At 39.0% G+C, this 21,491-nt stretch overlaps 1 protein-coding gene across 5 annotated transcripts in view; it reads right to left on the reverse strand.

The window, feature by feature from the left end:
- bnc2 (basonuclin zinc finger protein 2) overlaps positions 1–21,491 on the reverse strand; it is a gene marked incomplete at its 3' end in the record, with an annotated part of 304,130 nt that overhangs the window by 9,917 nt on the left and 272,722 nt on the right. For 4 of the 5 annotated variants that reach the window (XM_079863507.1, XM_079863505.1, XM_079863508.1 and 1 more), the window contains one exon: positions 5,578–7,889. In XM_079863507.1, the coding sequence (XP_079719633.1) occupies positions 5,578–7,889 (2,312 nt within the window). Of the gene's footprint in view, positions 1–5,573; positions 7,890–21,491 lie in introns of those variants that run through there. The other variant, XM_079863509.1, reaches the window with a different exon arrangement.

Below are 21,491 nucleotides of genomic sequence, written 5' to 3' on the forward strand. Positions count from 1 at the left end.
ATTTAAATTTCAAGTAATTGTGACCTCAGGATGTTTGCTATTGTCTGTAAAGGTTTTTATTATGATCGCTGTCTGTTAGGGGCTTACTAGTACGCTAGATACTATAACTTTGATGTTAGCATTGTCATCATAGCAAACACGTTTGATTTCTGTAGTTGTTTGGCCGTTCCTCTGTCGGTTTTATTTGTGTAACTTACACTTTTATTTTATGTCACTAAGTCAACGCGTCTGATAGTAGGCAATATCAGACGCGCAAAATGTTGCACATATCATGATCGAGCTAGAAAAAACGTTCTGATGTTTTCTTAGACAAGCAAAGGTAAACCATCATTCTACCAGATGAACTTATAGACCTTGCTAATATAACTTTAGACAAATATTAGCCTCTGATAGATATATTTTTTTATGCTCATGCCCATTCTCCCAAAAACAAACAAACAAACAAACACGAAAGCAGTAGTTCGCCTCGTTCATATCGTTCGTTCCCGGTAAAAAATACTAGTATGCATGACAACACAATAAATAAAAAAATCGCCATCAGTTGGAAGGAAAGTATTGCTTTACTTGCCTTGGTAGACATAACTGGTTTTGAAATAGCCGGTTCCTCTGCTCAGCTGGGTTGACAGCTGATCAGCTGGGTTGCTCGTGGCAAGGGGGGAGGGACAACAGTTCGTTTTTACGACAGAGTGTTTGAAAGCATTATACTACCAGACACTAGGGGGAGCTCGTAGAGAAAAAACACTCAGACTTGCATAGTGTCCCTTTAACGCGATGTGTCGCTCCATTCGCGTCTGATATAGACATAGTGTAACCAGAGCCCGTCTACGGAGAGCCTGCCCACTCCCTATTAAGTCCTATTGTACCGAATTTTGGTTGTAGTACCAGCAGAGTTCCACTGGGGGCAATCGTCATGAGTGCAAAATGAATGGGAGTCTATGGGGCTAGACGGCTAAATGTATTTCTTTCACCCGATTGCCGTTGATAAATCTCAAATCTGATTGTAGATTTTGCAAGTTCAACATGGGTTATAGGTCGAAAGTTGAATGAACGAGTACTTATGTCCTTTCGATTTCTTACAGGTTGACTTGCTGTTGCCCATAACACGCTAGCATTCTGCTAATGAATGCTGATTGGTCAGTGAAGGACTGATTACGACCAGAGAAACCGCTTGATGGCATCGTGTCATCCGCAGCGGGACCAGAAACAAACAAAACAAAAACTCTTCTAGCAAGTGTGTTTACCTGTGTCAGCTGTGTTGTCGATGCCTCGAGAGAAATGAAAGTGCAGAGCGCGAACGCACCAGAGTGACTGAAGGATTGCCGTGAAGCAGTATCTCTGGTCGTACATGTATATGACGTCATTGACACTTTAAAAGACTTTTTAAAGCAAATAAGTGACTCAAAAAAATCTAACACCCAGCAATGTGTAATTTATTTGCATCTCCTTTCGAATACTACATTCAAATTACTAGACAAAAAATTATATCCTGAGAAAAGTGGATTTTTATTGGTATAGCGCCATAGACCTCCATTCATTCTGCACTCGTCCTGTGAGCGCCCTCATATGGAATCAGAGAGGAACTGCAACCAGTTCAGAAGCCGGAAGTGTACTGAGAGTGAAAGTTCTCGCCATATTAGACTTTCTCTGGTGTAACCTACCCGTTTACACCAATGTGACTAGAATCAACGGTATTCTGACTCTTTCCATAGCAACGAATATTTACTTAAGTGTTTCTGTCAGCATTTTGTAGCACAGCTGCCGAACTTCCAGTGAAAACAACTTAGCATTCAGCTTTTTTCTTGTTCTTGTTTTCCGATGGAAAAAAAAAATTATATGAATGCTTCTTGTATGCAGGTTGGCTGCATTTTGTGATAATCTACGTAACACTAAGTTTCAGTGCCAAATTTCTAAAGCAATTATTTAACACTCATAAATATTATACCTATTCACATGACTTTTTTGCTCCTTGGAAACTAAAGATAATGATATTTCAACTATCCAGTCAAATCAAATCTGTTATGTGGCATTCAGTGACATGTTTTTTAAGTGATAAATAGGTGAATAATAGTAATAATAATGATATACACCAAAATATATTTTATACGTACATACAATATATAATATAACAACACAGATCAAAAGTTTTGGGAAAGTATAAGTTTTATTTAAAAAAAAAAAAACTTTCTGCATTTATATATATAAAGAGGGAGAGAGGACATTGACGTGTCCTCATAATGTAGGGGGTGTGGCCGAAAACCTGAATACATACCACAATGGGTGTAACTTTAGGTCCTCATAATGAGGTCATGGATAGGCAAGTTGTGTCCTAGAGAGCCACTGTCCTGTAGAGTTAGGCTCCAACCCTGAAACACCCCTCACCTGCCTGTAGCCTTAGTAATCCTAAAGACATTGATTAGCTTGTTCAGGCGTGTTTGATTAGTTTTGGAGCTAAACTCTGCAGGACAGGAACTTGTCTACCCGTGATATAGGTCAAACCACAACACACACACACACACACACACACTCACAGAGAGAGAGAGAGAGAGAGAGAGAGAGAGAGAGAGAGAGAGAGAGAGAGAGAGAGAGAGAGAGAGAGAGAGAGAGAGAGAGAGAGAGAGAGAGAGAGAGAGAGAGAGAGAGAGAGAGAGAGAGAGAGAGAGAGAGAGAGAGATTTAATGGAACCAAGCAAGCAGTACATTTCACTTAGTTTATTTTGACTAAGAGCAGTTAAACACAAAGCCCAAGCCCTAACACTCCATGATTGAGTCTACCCTTTCATTTATCAGGTTAAGCCTTTCTGCCTCATTTCCTTCTCCCTTGCAACCTCATTTAAGGGCACAACTAAGTTATGCCTCTCAGTCCCCTCCTCCATCCCCCAACAACCTCCTCAGCTCTCTATCCGACCTTTAATGTAGCAGCCAAACCAATTTGCCCAAAGCTTGAAGCAGCCTCTCCTGAGAATCCTTTTTTTTTTCTCTGCAGAGGAGGAGAGAGGTATGGCTCTTAATGTGTCTTTTCCTAAGAATGTTAATCATCTTTAGGATTTGATGGCCCTTTCAGTTCCTGCCAAGTGTGCACATTTGTGAAATGAGTTGTAATACTCAATTTCAAAGTGAAAGAGAGTCACATTAGATGATAAGGTGCTTTGTTTTTGTCTTTATCTTTTCCTCTAATGTGCAGTGGGCAGCTAAAGATCAGATCACTTTCTCTATGTCAATGCCATCATCACAGTAGCTAAGAATGTTTAAACGCAAATGACAAAGTTCAGTCATAGTTTGGAGTGCTGAATTCTCTAAGCCTGACATCATTTCTCAACGCCACAGGAAGAGCAGAGAGGAATGGGAAGACAGAATTAGCCTTCACTCTCCCTAACCACAGTTGGCTTGTGTGAGACTGTAGACTGAATATTAGCACACCATGGGACTCTGGAGCCAGGCAAACACTCATCACCAAGGGTCATCACCAATCAGCAAGCGAGATAAACATAAGAAAATTAATGAATGAATGAAGGAATTAATACATACATACATACATACATACATTCAAACAGAAATAAATAATGATTGAGAGGTGTGTGTGTTTCCAGCAATCAATCACACTGCTTCTCTCCACCTGCTCACCCCTTACAAAAAATATGCAATCTTTTACATCCATTAAAAAAAATAATTATGTAACATGCAATGCTATTCAATTACAGACTTACTTTCTCACTCTTTGCTACAAACAACAACATCAAATGTAGTGTACCTGCGTAGTAATATTCGGCTACATCACTGAGACACTCTTTTTTTATCATAATTGAATCATCAAGCCAATGTAGGGGAGATGGATACTTGTTTGAGATACCTGAACTGGATGCAAACCCATGTTTATTCATTTTAAAGGGGAGATGGATACTTGTTTGAGATACCTGAACTGGGTGTAATTTATCAAACTGACTTCCTACTCAAGGATGTCAAGAGCTCATTTAAAAGTCAGTGTGGAGAAGTCTTTTAACACTGAATTTAGATGCCATATTAGCATTTGTTATTTGAATTTTAAAGCCAGCTATGTTCAGACTGATTAAATTCATTCAAGTTTGTGATATATACATTTTGAATAGAATGTTGATAGATAAGATGTTTAATGTGAGTTTATAAATTAGAATTCTAGTAAATTATTAAATGACTAAAACTATTATTTGTAAAGTATTGTAAAACATAAAAAATATTTAATACATTTTTAATGACACAGATGGTATGGTATTATTAGAATGTCAGCTTATTTGCAGGACTGCTCTGCCTGGAGCACTCTGTTTCTAGCCTTCTAGGGCTCCCCATTCCCCCAAACCTTTGCCCTCTACACAACTGCTGCCTCACATTGGGGGAAAACAAATCTTCCCTCCACAGGCAGAAGGAAGTTATTGCAGCACATCAGTACAAAAGAACACAGCAACTCTCTACTGTTCTCTGTCCTACAGTCACCAATGATTTTTAAACTGTACTAATGAACAAACATGTCTGGGAAAAAGTGTCACCCCTCAACAAATATTAATTTTTAATTTCCAGTAAAGTGGAATGAACACACACACACACACACACACACACACACACACACACACACACACACACACACACACACACACACACACACACACACACACACACACACACACACACACACACACACACACACACAATTAACATGCCTTCAATAATTTGTTATCTAAATAAAACTATCACTTGTGACCAGAGAGGGTGAGAAGAGACAGTCTCTTATCTGTCCTTCCTCTGGAGTGAATGAGATGGATGAGGTCTATTTTTCTCTCTTTAGAGTGCTTGACTGTCTAGAGGGCTCTTTCTGACATGCACTACTCCTCTGGCAACAAAATAAGTTTTTGTTCCATATTTCTGTATTTTGATACAGATGTGTATTCTTACTCTTTATGGACTTCCTTGAAGTGGAGCAGTTTTTAAAGACTGCATGCATTGACCTACGGTATGAGTATGTAAGTGGGCCACTAAATTAAACCAATTTGTGTAACTTTCTGCTGAATGATATTAGTAGTGAGTTTTATGTCACTAATGATATGACTGACTTTAATAGCATCACATAATGCACTTTACTTGTAGAGCCAAAACAATTAGCTTTGGAAAGTCTACATTTGACTGAAGATCCAATTTTTGGGGCTGTGTATGGTAAATGTGTTAACTAGCAGTCGGAGAAACCTGCACCTCCTGATGCGATAATGAATGCAGTGGTTTGACAATCTGCAGCCTCTGCTAATGTATGCATGTCTACCTGTGTGTGACAGGTGAGCAAGTACAGGTAAACAGCACATTAATTCATTAAATAAGTGTCTGCAGAAATGTACAATCAACACATTCTTCCTGTTAAAGCATAATTTGTTAACATCTTTTTTCAACTATTTGTCCCCCTCAAACTTGCAAGAATGAAGATTAGACAGGTTACCCACATATAATAACTTTATGAAATGTAAAAATTCAAAACCACCTGTTTTAAGTTTACCAGTTATCATATTTATATCAGCATACATCAGTTTGATTTTAGTGGAAAATAAAAAGTGATTTGTCTCACCTATCTCTGCTCCGTCGGGAGGGGAAAGCAGCGTTGCATCCAGCCACAGTACACACATGCATCTCTTTTAGGTGTACATTCTTGTAGTGCAATTTAACACTATATGAACTTTTAAAGCTCTTTTTGCAGACGTAGCAGATCTTGGGATCAGGACTAGCACAGAGATCACCGTCAGGGGACTGGGAGGGGAACTTTGGTGGGCTTGTTCCATAGCTCATTGATGAGATGAAACTTTCATGTAAGGCAGCCATGCTGGCAGCAGCGGCAGCAGCAGCTGCCATACCCCCATTGTAAAGGCTATATTGACCCATGCAAAACATGTCATAAGTAGGATCATTGATCTCTTCTTTGATTTTGATAACAGGCTGGTGTTGTGAAGTCGGGGAATGCCTTTGTTCCTCCAAATCTTTCTGGAGGTGTCCCTCATCTTCTACCTCCTGGTATTCCTTATCGAGATTTCTCTCTTGGGCAGGTTGATGTTCGTCAGTGTCCATCAGATCATCCCGGTAGAACTTGGATTCAGATGTCTCTGACTCATTTTCAAAGTCACGCTCATGATCTTGGTCCTCAGAGGTAAAACTGTCAATACAGCGCAGGTCGCCATGGCTTCTACCACCATGACTCCCACTACACTCTTCTTGGTCAGGATGGAGCATGCCTCTAAGGGCTAGACTGGGACTCATTTCATTCTGTGATGGAGACTGATGTCTGCTACCCCCACAATGATGACTGCTGCTGCTGCTGCTGCTGTTATTGTTGTTGTTGCAGTTGCCATTGACATTATTATGGATGTTGGATGGCTGATGGTGGTGATGGTGACAACTATCTTCATCATCATCATCATCTTTGTCATCATAATCATCTGCCACATCTATCACTTCTTTCTCTATTTTTACTGGCATACTGGATTTACGAGGCTTCTTTTTAGGCATTGGGTCGAGAGTCATGGAATCTTGGGTACTGGGAGTTGTGGGTAGGTGATGAGAGAATGTTGATGTTTCAGATACATGCATGTTGTGGGAGCTAGCAGCTAACACCTGTTGCTGGTCCGTCAAAGATGTGCTGTTGATTGTGGTAGGCAAAATTGGACTGGTAGGCAGAGAGACTGGGGGACTAACTAGGTCAGCAGGAGAGAGCAATGTGCGATAAAAGGGTGGCACAGGTTGCACTGGCTGCACAGACTTCAGGGAAGGGAAGACAAGAGGGCTCTGTAGAGGTGAATGTATCATGGGGTCAAGAGGAGGGGTGGCAAAGCTTAGTGGTGGCCGTCCTGGGCTAGTTATATTGAAGCCACTTTTGGCACTTGATATGACAGGTGTGGCAGTACCAGAACTGGAGCGAATGAGGTCCTTGTCCCGGTTGTTCCTCAGCATAGGCATATGTAGGCGAGGATTGGGATTAGCACTATGGCGGTTACGACTTCGCAAAGAGCTGAAGACCATATTGCAGCCTTCAATAGTACAACGGTGCTTAATCTTCAGATGCACAGCATTGTAATGGATCTTTAGAGTGCCCTTATCATAGAAAGTCTTGCCACAGGAGTTGCAGCAAACACGACCCTTACGTGAGGTTGCACCCATTCGACGCATGCGATGCATTTTGGAAGAGAAAGAAGAATGTGTAATGGTTTTCGATTGTTCATTCTTTTCAAAATGGTGATGGATCTGGTGGTTGTTCAGAGTGCTTGACTGCTGCTGTTGCTGCCCCTGATGCTGTGTTGGTGTATGTGGTTGCTGGGACTGCTGTGTAGATGGTGTTGGAGAAATGGGTGAAGCTCTGTTGGGTTCTATTTTAGGTTCAATGGCGTTGGGTAAGGTCCCCATTGCTCCTCGACTTGGGCTCTGACCACTACGAAATGGTGAGAGGGACACTTCAGATTCACTGGTCTCCACCTGCTCATTCTGATTGGGCAGATTTGGCTCTCGCATTCTGAGACCTGATTGCTCAATGTTCAGTCCATTTGGTGGCAGACCTAACATGGGGGCTGACACTGGGTTTATGTACTGGAAGGGCAGCAAGAAGGCCAGACTGTTTGGAATGTTCTCAAAATGGTGAATACTAGAGGGGCTGTTGTTCTCTAGGTGCGACAGAAGGCCAGGGCTACGTGTGCGATTGTTGCTTTCAATAAAAGTTCTGATACCAGAGTCAGTCTTTGATGAGGGCACTGTAATTGCCTGACCCTCCTTTTCCTGGATGGCCATCAATTCCACAATAGACTTGGTTTCACCAAAGCGCAGAAACTGTTGTAGAGTGATGATCTCCTCTTCCCGGGACATTATAGTCCATCTGTCCAGAACCTTGCCTGCAGCATCCTAGAGGCCATATCAGAGAAAAGATTAAAAAACTAAACAAATACTTTTTTTTTCTTCTGAATATTATCTGAGAAGATAGAGGTGATGGGGAGGGTAAGGATAAAGGAATGTCACCCAAAAGAGCACATGAAGCAATATATAAAGACTGATGATTTGTTTCTCAACTGACAATATCTTGACCTCTCTACACTTTGTATTTTCTTTCTTAAAGGGTAACTCTCGCCAAAATGCAACCTAGGGTATTTTTGTTAATCTACCCGAGGCGAACTTTCATTTAAAAGTATAATTAGAATGGAAATGCCACTTTTAAGTTTGTCCGTATTTTCATTTTCGGCCAAATTGCCTTTTGAATGGGAGTGCTTGGGGCACTTCTATGATAGTATCAAAAATCACTATTTTTAAAACACTAAGAAGGCTCGACACAACATAAAACTTTGCTCGAAGTATCACCTGGGGCTCTTCACATGAACTCGAGCATTGAGAGCATTGTTTGTGTACACAGAGTTTACTAAAAAGAAAGATTTTGAACAACTCACTGTCGCTGTGTCCGCCGGCATTTTGACAGTCAAAAATAACCATGCAAATGGCAAATGTAGTCATTAGGTGCACACTAAAGGTAACCAATGCAAAACTTAAAGGGGACCTATTATGCCCCTTTTCACAAGATGTAAAATAAGTCTCTGATGTCCCCAGAGTGTGTATGTGAAGTTTTAGCTCAAAATACCCAACAGATCATTTTTTACAGCATGTTTAAATTGTCACTTTTTGGTGCTCAGAAAAACACGCTGTTTCAATGTATGCCCTTTAAATGCAAATAAGCTGCTGCTGCCGGCCCAGGGGGCGGAGCTTCATGAGCTCGCGCTCAGTCTCTCAGGACAATTTCATCTCACGGAATGATGATAATATCAGAAACTCTTAGTAACGGTGTTCATTTAGACCTGGAGTCGGACAATAGTGAGTGCAGTATGGAGATGGAACAGGTATTGTTTAGTTTAATTACGGTTATAACGTATTTGTCATCTGCTTGTATGTATCCACTATTAATAGCCTACAAGTCTGCTGTTTCGGACCAGGTCCGAATGATGATCAAAAATATACTGATGAGTTTAATAAAGTTTATTGTACATCTCACTCCAGAAAATCACCTTAAAGGGCACCTATTATGCAAAATTCACTTTTACATGGTGTTTTAACATAAATGTGTGTTGGCAATGTGTGAGCAAAACCACCCTAGAATGATAAAAATCCACCCAGTAGTTTTTTTACTATCTCAATAAATCATAAGCACTGTCTCAGAACACCCTGTTCTAGATTTTCCTCATTGTGACGTAGAAATGAGCTAAGCCCCACCGACGTGATTTGATTGACATCTGGTTTTGGCATAGACCCCGCCCTCGGTGATCTGCATCCTCCATTGTTTTCAACAACAGCCGGTAATGTCTCCTAAGAAGTGTAGGTGTTCTGTTGTGGGATGTAAGAATGGACATAGTAGTCTTCACTGACATCAGAGCCACTGAAAACACAGCAGATGGATTTTATTTATGAAGAAAAGGCACCACTTAAACTTCCTAAATACAAGAATCATTTTCTGACTGACTGTTTAGTGAACGAGGGTCAAAGTTAATCCTCAAGTGTGGATCGTTGCCTACTGTTCGCGATCCAACGTCACCTCCAGAAGAAGTAAGTGTATTTTATGATTTTTGAGCAAATAGTCATTTCAATCGATGTCAGCCAGTTCAACAACAAATGCGTCTAAAGCTATTTATTGTCGTTGTCATAGGATGTCTCAACAAACAACGTCAGGCAGTTTTATGTCACGTAGGCATTTTTTTGCAGCATTTACAAATGTAAATAAATTAAGGTCTGCTCTATCTCCATTGACAGTATGCTATATAAACGTCTATCTCCCTCCCCTTAAGAAATAAATAAATAAATCGTTTGTACTTAGCAAACGTTATCACAGTAGTGTGTGTGTGTGTGTAGTTTAAAAAAATTGCGCGAACGTTATCACAGTTCGTGTGTGTGTGTGTGTTGCACATCCATAATGGCAAAGGGGACGCGACTAAAACTTTGTAAGTACATAAATGTATCAAATAACCATTCCGAGACGTTTAGTCCATTTTCATTCGTGTTTATTCTGTGCCGGAGTCTCTTCATCATCTAGGTCCAGCAGGGCGGGGATATGCAGCTCATTTACATTTAAAGTGGTAGACGCCAAAACAGCTCTTTTTAAAACAGGCCCCAAAAATGACATTTTCAAATGGTTATAATAAATTAACTGTGGGGTATTTTGTGCTGAAACTTTACAAATACATTCTGGGGACACCCAAGACCAATATTACATCTTCTAAAAAGGGGCATAATAGGTGCCCTTTAAGAGCTGAGTAAGTTAAACACAGTATAAGAAGTGCGTAAGTACATAAACGAATTTCGGTAGAGTTGAGGGAGCATTTTCTTTGAAAACAAAATAATTCCTCCTTGTCTTCAGCGGCTGCCTCAGATTTCGGGAGTAATTAGAGAGAGCTATGTGGATTAATACATCCAGCCACACAACACCTACACCGCTTGGGAGACATTCTCGTCAGTGCAGCGATGGCGGATGTGTACAACTCGCTGTGAACTCGATCAGGGCGGGTGTATGTTAAAACGGCAGTGTCTGTCAACACTCGTGGGCGGGGCCTGTGCTTAGTGACGTCACTAAAGCCGCATTCTGAAAACAAGTCGTTGGGAGACACTGCTGATTATTTATGGGGATTAATAAAAAAGGAGTGAGAGGATTTTTATCACTATTGGGTGGTTGTGTACACACACTGTCAACACACATTTATGTCCAAACAGCATGCAAAAGTGAATTTTGCATAATAGGTCCCCTTTAACAGCCATCAAATAAAATTTAGAAGCTACCAGTAGTCACTTATTAGGGAGTCCCTGTGAAACTGAAGAGAGGACATCAATTTATTTGATATAAGACAATGAACAAAACTTCTCAGAAAGATAAAACTCTTGCTGCATCTCCCACAATTACCCACTGATTATTGCTGTTGACAGACACTAAATAAAATAAGAGATTACATTTACGGAGTAATAATAAACGATTATTATTATTATTATTATTATTATTATTATTATTAGAAGTAGTAGTAGTAGTAGTAGTAGTAGTAGTAGTAGTAGTAGTAGTAGTAGTAGTAGTAGTTGTTGTTGTTGTAGTAGTATTTAAATTTATTTGGTATATCTATGCTTTTAATATTGTGTCAAATATAGTTTTAAAATATGTTTCTCAAAAAGAAGGTTCATAACTTTACAAAAATAAATAAGTCTTTTTTTTTTCTTTTTTTTTTAATAATAATTTCTGTGGCTGCAATGTTGGACATAAAAAATAAACAGCTCATGTTTATTTAACCATGTCTTTTAAGAAGCCTTGGAGGTGACAGCAAACTTGCATTAAATTTATTAAGCAGGATGCAGACTCAGTATTAACTGAGCTTTATGTTAATTGGAGTTTAGAGGATGCATGTCTCAAACTAGATTAAATATTAATGAAGTCATACTTTCTCAAGAAGATTTTGTCAACTAAAGAATATGTTTAACTTACATATGGTTTACCTTCAGGCACACAAGTATGAAATGATGTAAATCTCAACATATCCTAAATTGACCTTTATTTTATTTTATTTTTTTTTTTTTTTTTTTGCAGAGCCTGACCATGGGATGTGGGAAGTTTCCTTATCTTGAGAGTGCAGTATTGCTCCAGGAGGAGAAATAAGCACCACTTCCAAGGAGCTTGTTCTTCGGCCAGCGTTCTAAGTAATGGTATTATTAACTGAAAAATAAAACAGTTTGAGATTGCATACTTGCCCACCGCCATGCGCTGATACATGGCAAGAGATTCTGGGAATGGAATCTTGGCAGGATCTTTTAGCGTTGTGGTCAGGCTTGTAACTTTGATACATAAAATATGTGACTTTGTTTTCTGTTCCCTCTTTCTCATACCTGCATTATTTGACTCTGAAGTATGTTTCCTTACATTATATTACTGTGGTTCCTAAACCCCACTGAAGTTCGAAAACTGAACATCAACTGTTATATATTGCTTTATTACTGGTATTATCTTCATGTGAATAAGCAGGCTTTTTAAGTCATGTAAATTAACAGGCATAACTTTTCATGTTCTATCTATAAACTATACATGTTCATTGGCATTTGCCACAGAATGTGATGCCAAAAGTGTGTCACTCTGCCCTTGCTACAATGCAAGTTTATGAATGGCACTTCCAGTTTAAGGGGAGATAAAATTTGTTTGCTCTACTCATACATGATCCAGTTTACATTTGACACAGAATAAGGCAACATCAAGGGAGCAATGGCTGTTCTGACGACAATTAGAGATGACACAAGGCTTTGTCTGGCCCAGCCTGCTAGGATCTATGAATGATAAATGGTTACTCTGGATTTTAAGAGCTGTAAAAATCAACAGCACAAAGCACAAAGGGCCTTTAAGGCACAGACAGAGTATTAATGTTTAAAGAGACTAAGATAGTTAGAGAATGAGAGAAAGTGAGGAAAAAAGAAGATAGTAAGAGAAAGTGAGAGGTGGGAATACAGAATGGTTTCACAACAGCATGGCCTCAGACATTTAAGCGAGATAAATTCTTTAGAGACAGCACATCAATAGTCACTGGGGTATTTGTTGTTAAATATACATTAAAAACATTTTACTCTTTCATTCCATGTTTGAGTATGAGTTTAGCCTGGAGGTAAGACTTTAAATTTCAGCCTCAACAATATTATTTTATATGGCACAGTGGTTTGAACTCCTGTATTTCAATTTGATGTAAGTAAAGGGAAAAAAGTATATATAAGTTAACATCATACTTACAGTTTACTATTTCTGAATTATTTTTGCTCTTTAAGTATACTACTATGTTCCTATTTAGGTATTCATTTTGTATACTTGAAATATACCTTTAACTGTACTTTAACTCTTTCCAGTTTAAAAACATTTAATTCTAGCTTCATGCATCCTTTTTTATTAACACATCATTTTTATCAACATTTTAAACAAAAAGCTGAGAAAGTCACATTTGTGTCAAAGACTACGTCCAGATGAGGTTCAGAACTATGATCAAAACACAGACGGAGTAGATCGAGCCCACAACCCGATAAAATATTAGTTTTTTTTTACGATAAAATATTAGTACTGTATGTCTGCCCACAAATCAGCCTTAGGTCCTTAGCCAACTCCCCTGCATTAGTCAGGTAACAAACCTGCCATTAGAAGCACTTTTACACCAAGGCACTCATCTCCCAATTAGCTTAATGTGGCTTCTATCTATGCATTCTGCAGATTTGCCATACTCAAATGAAATCTCATTAGAAACGTCCCCCACGCCCCCCAACGCTGTGATGGATTACACTGTCATTACACATCCCTGACTCCTTTACATAATGTGGCTGAACACTGTTTGTGAGGTTAAAGACAATTAGTTAATAATTATAGCGTTAAGTCACCAGTCTCATCTATCCATGGACATGGTGCAGTCGGCAAATGCTGCAAATGTGTCAACTGTGACAGCTGTATTTATCTCACTGCTTCTGGTGTCACTTACTGCAACCCAATAATGATGCTGAAGGCTTGAGCTTTGTAAATGGTCTCTGAGGACAGGCAAAATATGGCCACATATCCATGCCAATGTTATCAGCATAAAAAAAAGTCATGTTATGCAGTTATCATATTAACATTCCCCCAGTCTTGTGTTAAAGGCTGAACATTAAGCCACTGAGTACAGTCCTTTTAGCAATCATCACTTATCATAGTCATGGGATCATTAAGCTCTAAGAAAATATATACAGTGGGCACAGAGTAAGAAAAGGTAAATACACAGACTGGGTCAATGCACAGCACACTAGCTTTTCTTTGATACTAGAAATATTTTAATTTATTAAATAAATTTTTTTTTTTTTAATCAAAATATTCCAATATCACATTTTAAACATTTGCTTCTTTCTACTTAATATTGAACTGAGATTTCTAAAATGTCTAATTCACCATGGACAATTGGTCTGGGAACCACATTGATCCAGTGACTCCCAGTGGACACAACAAGAATTCACTATTGATCAAGGGGTAGCTATCATATCCCAGAAAAAAAAAAAAAAAAAGGAAAAAAAAAACTTCCATCCCCTGTGTTCACTACTTCAAGGGAGGTTAAGCAGAGGTTTCCCTGTGATCTTAGAAGGTCTTGAACCCATGAATTGCTCAGTATTCTACTTTCTGACCTTTTTATTTTAAGCAATGAATAATTGAGTAGGGCAGTGGCAAAAAGGGGGGAAAGGCTCAGTCAAAGCCCAGTGCCTGGAGCCATGACATCAGAGGGAGAGCTCATAAGAGTCTTGTGTATCTCTCATTGGTCAAATAGTGCCTAATGATTATCATAGAGCTCTCTATTCTTAGATGGCCAAATGTGGATATGCAATGTTATGTTTTTATTTTTAATTTTTATATCAAACCACATTTTAATTGTACTAATATGTCTAAAAATGCATGGCATTAGGGAGGTGTGTGGCGCAGCCATCCAATAATACATATCGTTTATCTGGCATTGTGCTGGATGACATATGAAATAAATGTAGAAGAAAAATACATCCACATTTCCTGGCTAAACGATAATCCTAAATGACTGCTCGTGATCTCTGGGGAAAGTTGGTATACACTGACCAAGCTGGAGAAAACCAAATAAGTCCAAATAAGGTGTTGCCTATTATACACGTACACACATGGCCTACTGTGAACCACTTTTTCTATAATTTGGAACAGAGCTACTCTAATTGCATTGCCTAGCATTTTCTCAGTGCAGAACATACATCCAATGTAGACCAAAATCATGATGATTTTGCATGTCCAGACATTTTGATAAATGTTATTTAAACAGTCTACCTCATACAAGTGTGACAGAAACAGTTATTATTTTCTTTGGTACTATATTTCATGTGTAAAAAAATAAAAAAATAAAAAAATAAAAAACCTGTCTGTGGAATGTGAGCTTAAAAGGGAGTATAAATTGGTAATTGTGGTTGAATGAGGTTACAATTCAAGTGATCTGACTGCATCATTGTCATTTTGACTGTAACACATGTCTGTGATGTGGGGCAACACTCAAGTGTAGAGGGACTGAGGGAAAATAATAAAGGATTTATGTGATCTCCTTCTATCAGGGAATATAATGGATTTTCTGATATGGGAAGCAGATGTTAGGTGGACATGGAGTTTTGTAAGGGGAACAGTGGGAGTGCGTGAGAAATGTCCCGTCTGTTGGTCTTTGATGCAACTGTCTTTTTTTGTTCTTTATGATATCACATCTTCTTTCTATCACCCCAGTGATTGCTTGCTAATGCTTGGAAAAGGTGTGACGTATGCTCACAATTTGCTTCTTGGCTGTCGTGTCTTGTATCAGTGTGATACTGGGAGGTGTTTTACATTACTGTTATCATTTAGAGTAATGCTTACACCTCTTTCTCAAAAGCTATTATATTGTTGTTATTAAATAGAAGTCAAAGAGTAACCTTCAAAAGATTAGCTCAGCTGGAAGGAGATCAGATGAAAACATGGAGAGAAGATATGTATGTGTTCACCTTACTTCTTGCTTTAAACAAAATCTATGCCTCTTTCGTTGCAAGTCAAACAAAACAATTTTATATCTCCTCTCTGATCCTAATTTGACTGTGAAGTAAGCCACGTTTTACATTTGGTGGATTACTAATCTCTCTCTCTCTCTCTCTCTATCTCTCTCTCTCTCTCTCTCTCTCTCTCTCTCTCTCTCTCTCTCTCTCACACACACACACACACACACACACACACACACACACACACACACACACACACACACACACACACACACACACACACACACACACACACACACACACACACACACACGACTATTAGAGAGGTTATGTACAAACTGGTGCTGCCACAGCACATGCAGGCGAAGAGAATAAGCTAATGGACTCTTTGCCTAATGTGATAAGAGCCATTATTGACATACTGCCAGGAAGATGCAAGGCCATTAGCTTAGAGGTGGCTTTTTTCTTCTCTTGTCTGCTTCAGCAGCATCTCTTGAGCTATTCATATCCTCAGGCCTCTGGAGATAGAGCTCACAGACCCAGCAAACATAGCTGTGACTGTCACCAACAGCATTATTTACTGCTGACACACATACAAACTCAAAATTATTTAATAATGAATGGAAGTAATGTGGATGGGCCAGAGGTTCAGCTAAACAGACTCATTAAACATCCCATCTAGGTATATGTCAGTAATTTACCTAAGTAGATCTCTGGAAGGATGGATATTACCACCATTGCTGTGTGGGTTGGCATCACAAGAATAACAATAAGTTGTATTATGGTTTTGGGAAGACATAGGTCTAGAATCAGGCCAATCTATTGTTGCTGACATTATTACACTGTAATTACTTCCAGTGAAAATGAACATCATCAACATCATCAATTGCTTCATCTGCCTGTCTTCACTACATGCCAGCCAGCACAAAAACCCAGTTGTTCAAACCCTGTCCATCTCAACCACCAAACAATAAAGGCCCGTTCACACCAAGATTGACAACTATAGCTGTAAGATATACAGTAATATAGCTGCAAGCAGCAATTTGGGGCCAAGCAGTGAAGGCACAGCAAGCACAGCAATTACAGCAAGCATGTCATATGTCACAGGGAACAATGAGAGGGACTGCAATATGCATCTCTAAATCACAAAAATTCATAAGGTTTTGTATAGAAAACAAACACAGGATACTGAGTACCCTGAACCTCTTGCGGTCTGAGGTTGTGATACACGGTATAATCGAACCTGCAACCTTCTGGTCAGGTGCTCACTGCTAATCACAGTGTGCAATGTAGAGGACACACATCTGCAGTGATTCTGAGGAGAATTTTCAGTTTGAGAATGAGCACACAATAATCTACTTTTGGGTATACATTGTTAACTTCACATTATCATTTTAAATAAAAAGGTCTATCAAAATTCTGTTCTGAATTAATCATTTCTGTGCAGCTCAGTCCAGTGATCATCTGAGCCAATTTTGGTAAGTGTAACGAGTTAGCTCAAAGGGGAAATATGAATAATAACTCGTCACTTTTTATGATTAATTATTAATATTTGGGTCAGTTAATTGGATTAACTTGATGTAGCTAAATTAATATTACAATCAATTAATCAGTTCGTCCAACAAACTCTTTTGATTATTCATTTATTCTAAGAAAAGCGTATCTTTCATGGCCACCGAAAAATAATTATTTCTTAGCATGTATGGCGCTTAGAGCCTGTAACAAGATCAAGATCGTAAAATAGACTGTTGCAAGCAGAGAATCAGAACCAAATACATATTGTGCACAAGTTTTATTAACTAAATCACAAACATAACTAAACTAAACAAACATACATACATACATACATACATACATACATACATACATAGGTAAAATGGTGAGTGATATGAAACCGGAAGCAGGTAATGGAACTATGGAAAAGATCCATTTAACTATGAAAAGAACCATAAGCTTATTATTTTCAGAGCACCTCATTAAATTGATTCTTGCATGATCTGTGCAGTGGACACAATTCTTAAAGTTGTTGAAAAGGATGTTGATGGTTCGGGTGAGTGTCAAATGTTAAAGTTGCAATCATTTTCTTCTCCGTTGGATGAAGAAGATATGATGAACTTGCATGGCTAGTTCGACTTCGAGGTTGTCCTTGATTCTGTTGTGGTTGAGAGAGTCCTCTCTCTCCTGAATGAGCGCATGGCTGGTTGTGAGTCGAGGCCTGCTGCCCTGGGGCCTGCTGAGGCCACGCTGGACAGCACGGCACCCTGAACGTACCGAGAAGGCCAAGAGTTGATCGTTGCCCATTCAGTGATGGTAAGGTTGCAATTTTCTTCTGAGCTGGATTTAAGAAAATACAGTCTGACTCCTTTGGGAGAGTGAAAGCAAAGCAGGCGGTGGTCACAGCCTGCCGGGGCCTTTGGGTCCCAGTGGGGGGTCCCCACAGACATCAACCCGAAGAAGCAGCAGTAGAGAGCCAGAAGAAGAGAGAGGAGGGTCACTGTGAATTTGTCTCTAATAAATCCTGATAAAGGCCCCACCTCTCCGGGTTTGCTTGACCAATGAGAAGGGTGGAATTTCCAAGCGGGAAAATTCCTCTGTGGTTGATTTATGAATCTTTGTTTTAAGCATGCTCATTTGCATGTGAAGCTGGATTGGTTTCTGATGAAGAAACTAAGAAAGATTCTTGTAATACTAATATGTTGCGCAACTATCAGCATATCATGTACACAATCATTTCGATCTTCAAAGTACCAATTTATAGAGACCAAACATGGTATAGGTGAGGTTACATTAACCGTTGGTTCTATCATAAGATACACAGTATCAAGAAAATAATAGAATTAAAAACACTACACAAGACAGTAAATCATTCACACAATTTTCTGGGATGCATGTTCATTTATAGATCAGATTAATGCAGCAAAGTCTGTTTTAAAGTCTGTTTCTGTCTTCCCCATTGTCTCTGTCTCGACCACGTGACCACATTTTTTTAACAGCCATAAAACCAACTTATCTGATCGTGGTGATGGTAACTAAGACCTTTTTGCCCTTTTTGGGGGAATGGGCCCACAGATCCCAGAGTGAGTTTTAAATATTATTTGTTAAACTATTACAAATACTTGTGTCTCATTTGTCTCAGTCGTTACAAAGAATTGGGCAAAATCTGAAGGAGGAGTAGGAAAAAATAGAATATAGTACATTTCAAAATGGTAACTAACTAACTACTGTAATAGACAGATTCTTTCACTGTGTCTACACGGACGCGAGAGGCGCAATGCGACAAAAGACAATAGAACCCATTATAATCAGTGATGTTGTCTTCACTGGATGCAGCGCGACAAATCCCCGACAGTAAATTAATGCCTTATTCTATTTATGATGTACTCCAAGCACCCACGATACTTCTCATAGGAAGGAACAGTTGCTTTGTCGTGTCCACTGTCCAGTGCAGACAGCTTCTAGCTGTTGTGGCACAGCGCGATGCGAGTAGATGCAAAGTGGTACTTACTAGCGCTTATCCTGGATTCCACAACCTATATAAAAAAATAGATTACGTTTGCTTGCACAATCTCAATCGGGAAGATTGACTTTTCAAAGATTCCCAATGTTTGAGCTCCTGCGCAAACATCATTATGCGACAGGAAGCTTGCGCTCCAGACTTCCATGATTATACTCAGGACCGTTTGCCCAGGCTGTGGATTACAGGTAATAATGCTGTAAATAATGTTCAGTTTCTTGGACAGAACGATTGTTTCGCTTCATAAGTACTCAAGGAATTGTCAGGTGCCACGGGTATTAATTTTGTTTTGCCTGTATATGTTTTTTCGACCCTCAAAGTGATGGTAGCAGTTGACTTGCATTATATGAATCCCCAAGGACTACGGTTTAACCTAAAAATCTTCTTTACTGTTCTACTGATGAAAAAGGACACCTACATCTTGGCCTCAGGGTGAGCAAATTAATAGCAAATTTTCAGTTTTGGTGAACTATTCTTTAAGTCTTATTTTTTGTGTTTTTGAGAAAGACTTCAGTTATGTTTGATATTTAAAAAAGTTTCTGTTATGTTGAAGTTTTTTGTGGTTAAAACAGTGGTGATGCTGCATGTATTAAGACTATGGGCCCTATCATACACCCGGCGTCAGGCGCAACGCAAGTGTTTTTTGCTAGTTTCAGCCCGACGCAATTATCATTTTCACATCCTGCGACATATTGTTTAAATAGCAAATGCCTTTGTGCCCCTTTGTGCGCCCATGTGCGTGCTGGTCTGAAAACGAAGTGTGTTCGGGCGCATTGTTGACGTGTTGCTATTTTGAGTCAACTGAAATAGACTGCACTATTGACCAACAAAAAAAGCAATGGTGCAGTATTTATTTATTTTTTTGTTATTTAAAGGGCGCATTAGTAATATGCGCCTATAGGCGGGTACATATAGATGCGCCGAACATTTTTTCCCGTTTTTAGCAAAAGTGGATTTGTGTGGTGTGCTTTATACCATTCGCTTAGATCGTTAATATATATATATATATATTGGGTTTTTGAGATGAAAATGTAATACCATGCACATATAAATACACAGTTTTATGTATTGGCCTAAGCTACTGAGGCACCCTCTATAATCATGCACAGCACTCAGCTACCACATATTCAGTTTCTGTTGTCCCAGGGGTTTCTGGGATATGGAGTCACTGAAGCACACAGTCTTGCCTGACAATCAAAGTGAAAAGTCATGCCAAGGTGCATAAAGGGGAGTGCCCATATCCGGAGGGAGTTGACACACTACATCACTGAGCTGCAGCCACTGTACTCAAGAGCTATTAAGCACAAGTCATTCTCTCTACACCCCTCCCTTGTTTCCCTTTCAAGGGTCCCTCTGGTCAAAGGCAGATACAAATGGCTGTTTGCTGTACAACTCCCATAACATGTTTGTATCAGCTCCTGCCTTCGCTAACAGCATGTAAAACAAAAAGAGACAGGCCACTCTTATTCACAAATGGTTCCAACTGAGATAGAAGGTTGCAAAGTAAAGGAGTGCCATTAGAACATCCTCCTCCCTCTATATGTGCCCCTTTCTTCCCCTCCATATGTGTCCCTTTCTTGACACTTTTCACAACTGTTTATGTGGGTTTTTTTTTCAATACCTAGAAGGACTATACATTTTCAAAACTCTTCAGATATAACAGCAGAGTCTATGGACTAAACTGTGTATTATTATCATTACTTTTCGATTGCATAATGCATTCAATACTTTCATTAATTCAATAATTACATTTATGTCCAAAACACAACAGTAAAAAAATAATTAGAAACGTGATTCGTTTGTATAGTTATTCCTCTATTCCGTCATGAAGGTGCAAAGTGAATGGCCACAGTACAAATAATGATGCATCCCTCCTCAATGCAATGGATGCTGAATGTCTGCACATATCTGCTAAAGATTGTAAGAGATGGACAAATGGTGTGATATATTTAAATTCACTATAATATCAAAATTGTCTATTTTATTTTTTATTTTTTTATGGAATATTGTTGTGTTTACTTTTTAATGATTAATCAGTGTATCTCTTTTTTATTATTCATATGCCCTCATAATCTTTAATCAAAATAACTTCCCCTCACTCTCACTGCGACATCTCTTCTCTTCTCTGATGATGTGTTTATCGGTGCAAGGACAGGACAACCTGTCACTAACATGAGATCACCGCAATAGCAAACCACAGTGATCCAATGATCCAATCAATTCCCAATGGACAAAATCAAATCCGGCTCTATATTTTTTCTTGTTCAAGAAGCCGTTTCACACATATACATCACAATAGGGATGAAAAGACTATCACAATTTCTGTTTCATGCCGACTTTAAGTACGTGGCCAAATAAAGAAGGCCTTGCTTGACTAGCATTGCTGTTTCCATATATATATATATATATATTAGTGAATTTTGGTGTCAAGCTGCATGTTGAAATATACTGTGTGAGGAATTTGAAAA

The sequence above is a fragment of the Squalius cephalus genome (genome assembly GCF_949319135.1).
Source record: "Squalius cephalus genome assembly, chromosome: 2".
Lineage (NCBI taxonomy): Eukaryota > Metazoa > Chordata > Actinopteri > Cypriniformes > Leuciscidae > Squalius > Squalius cephalus.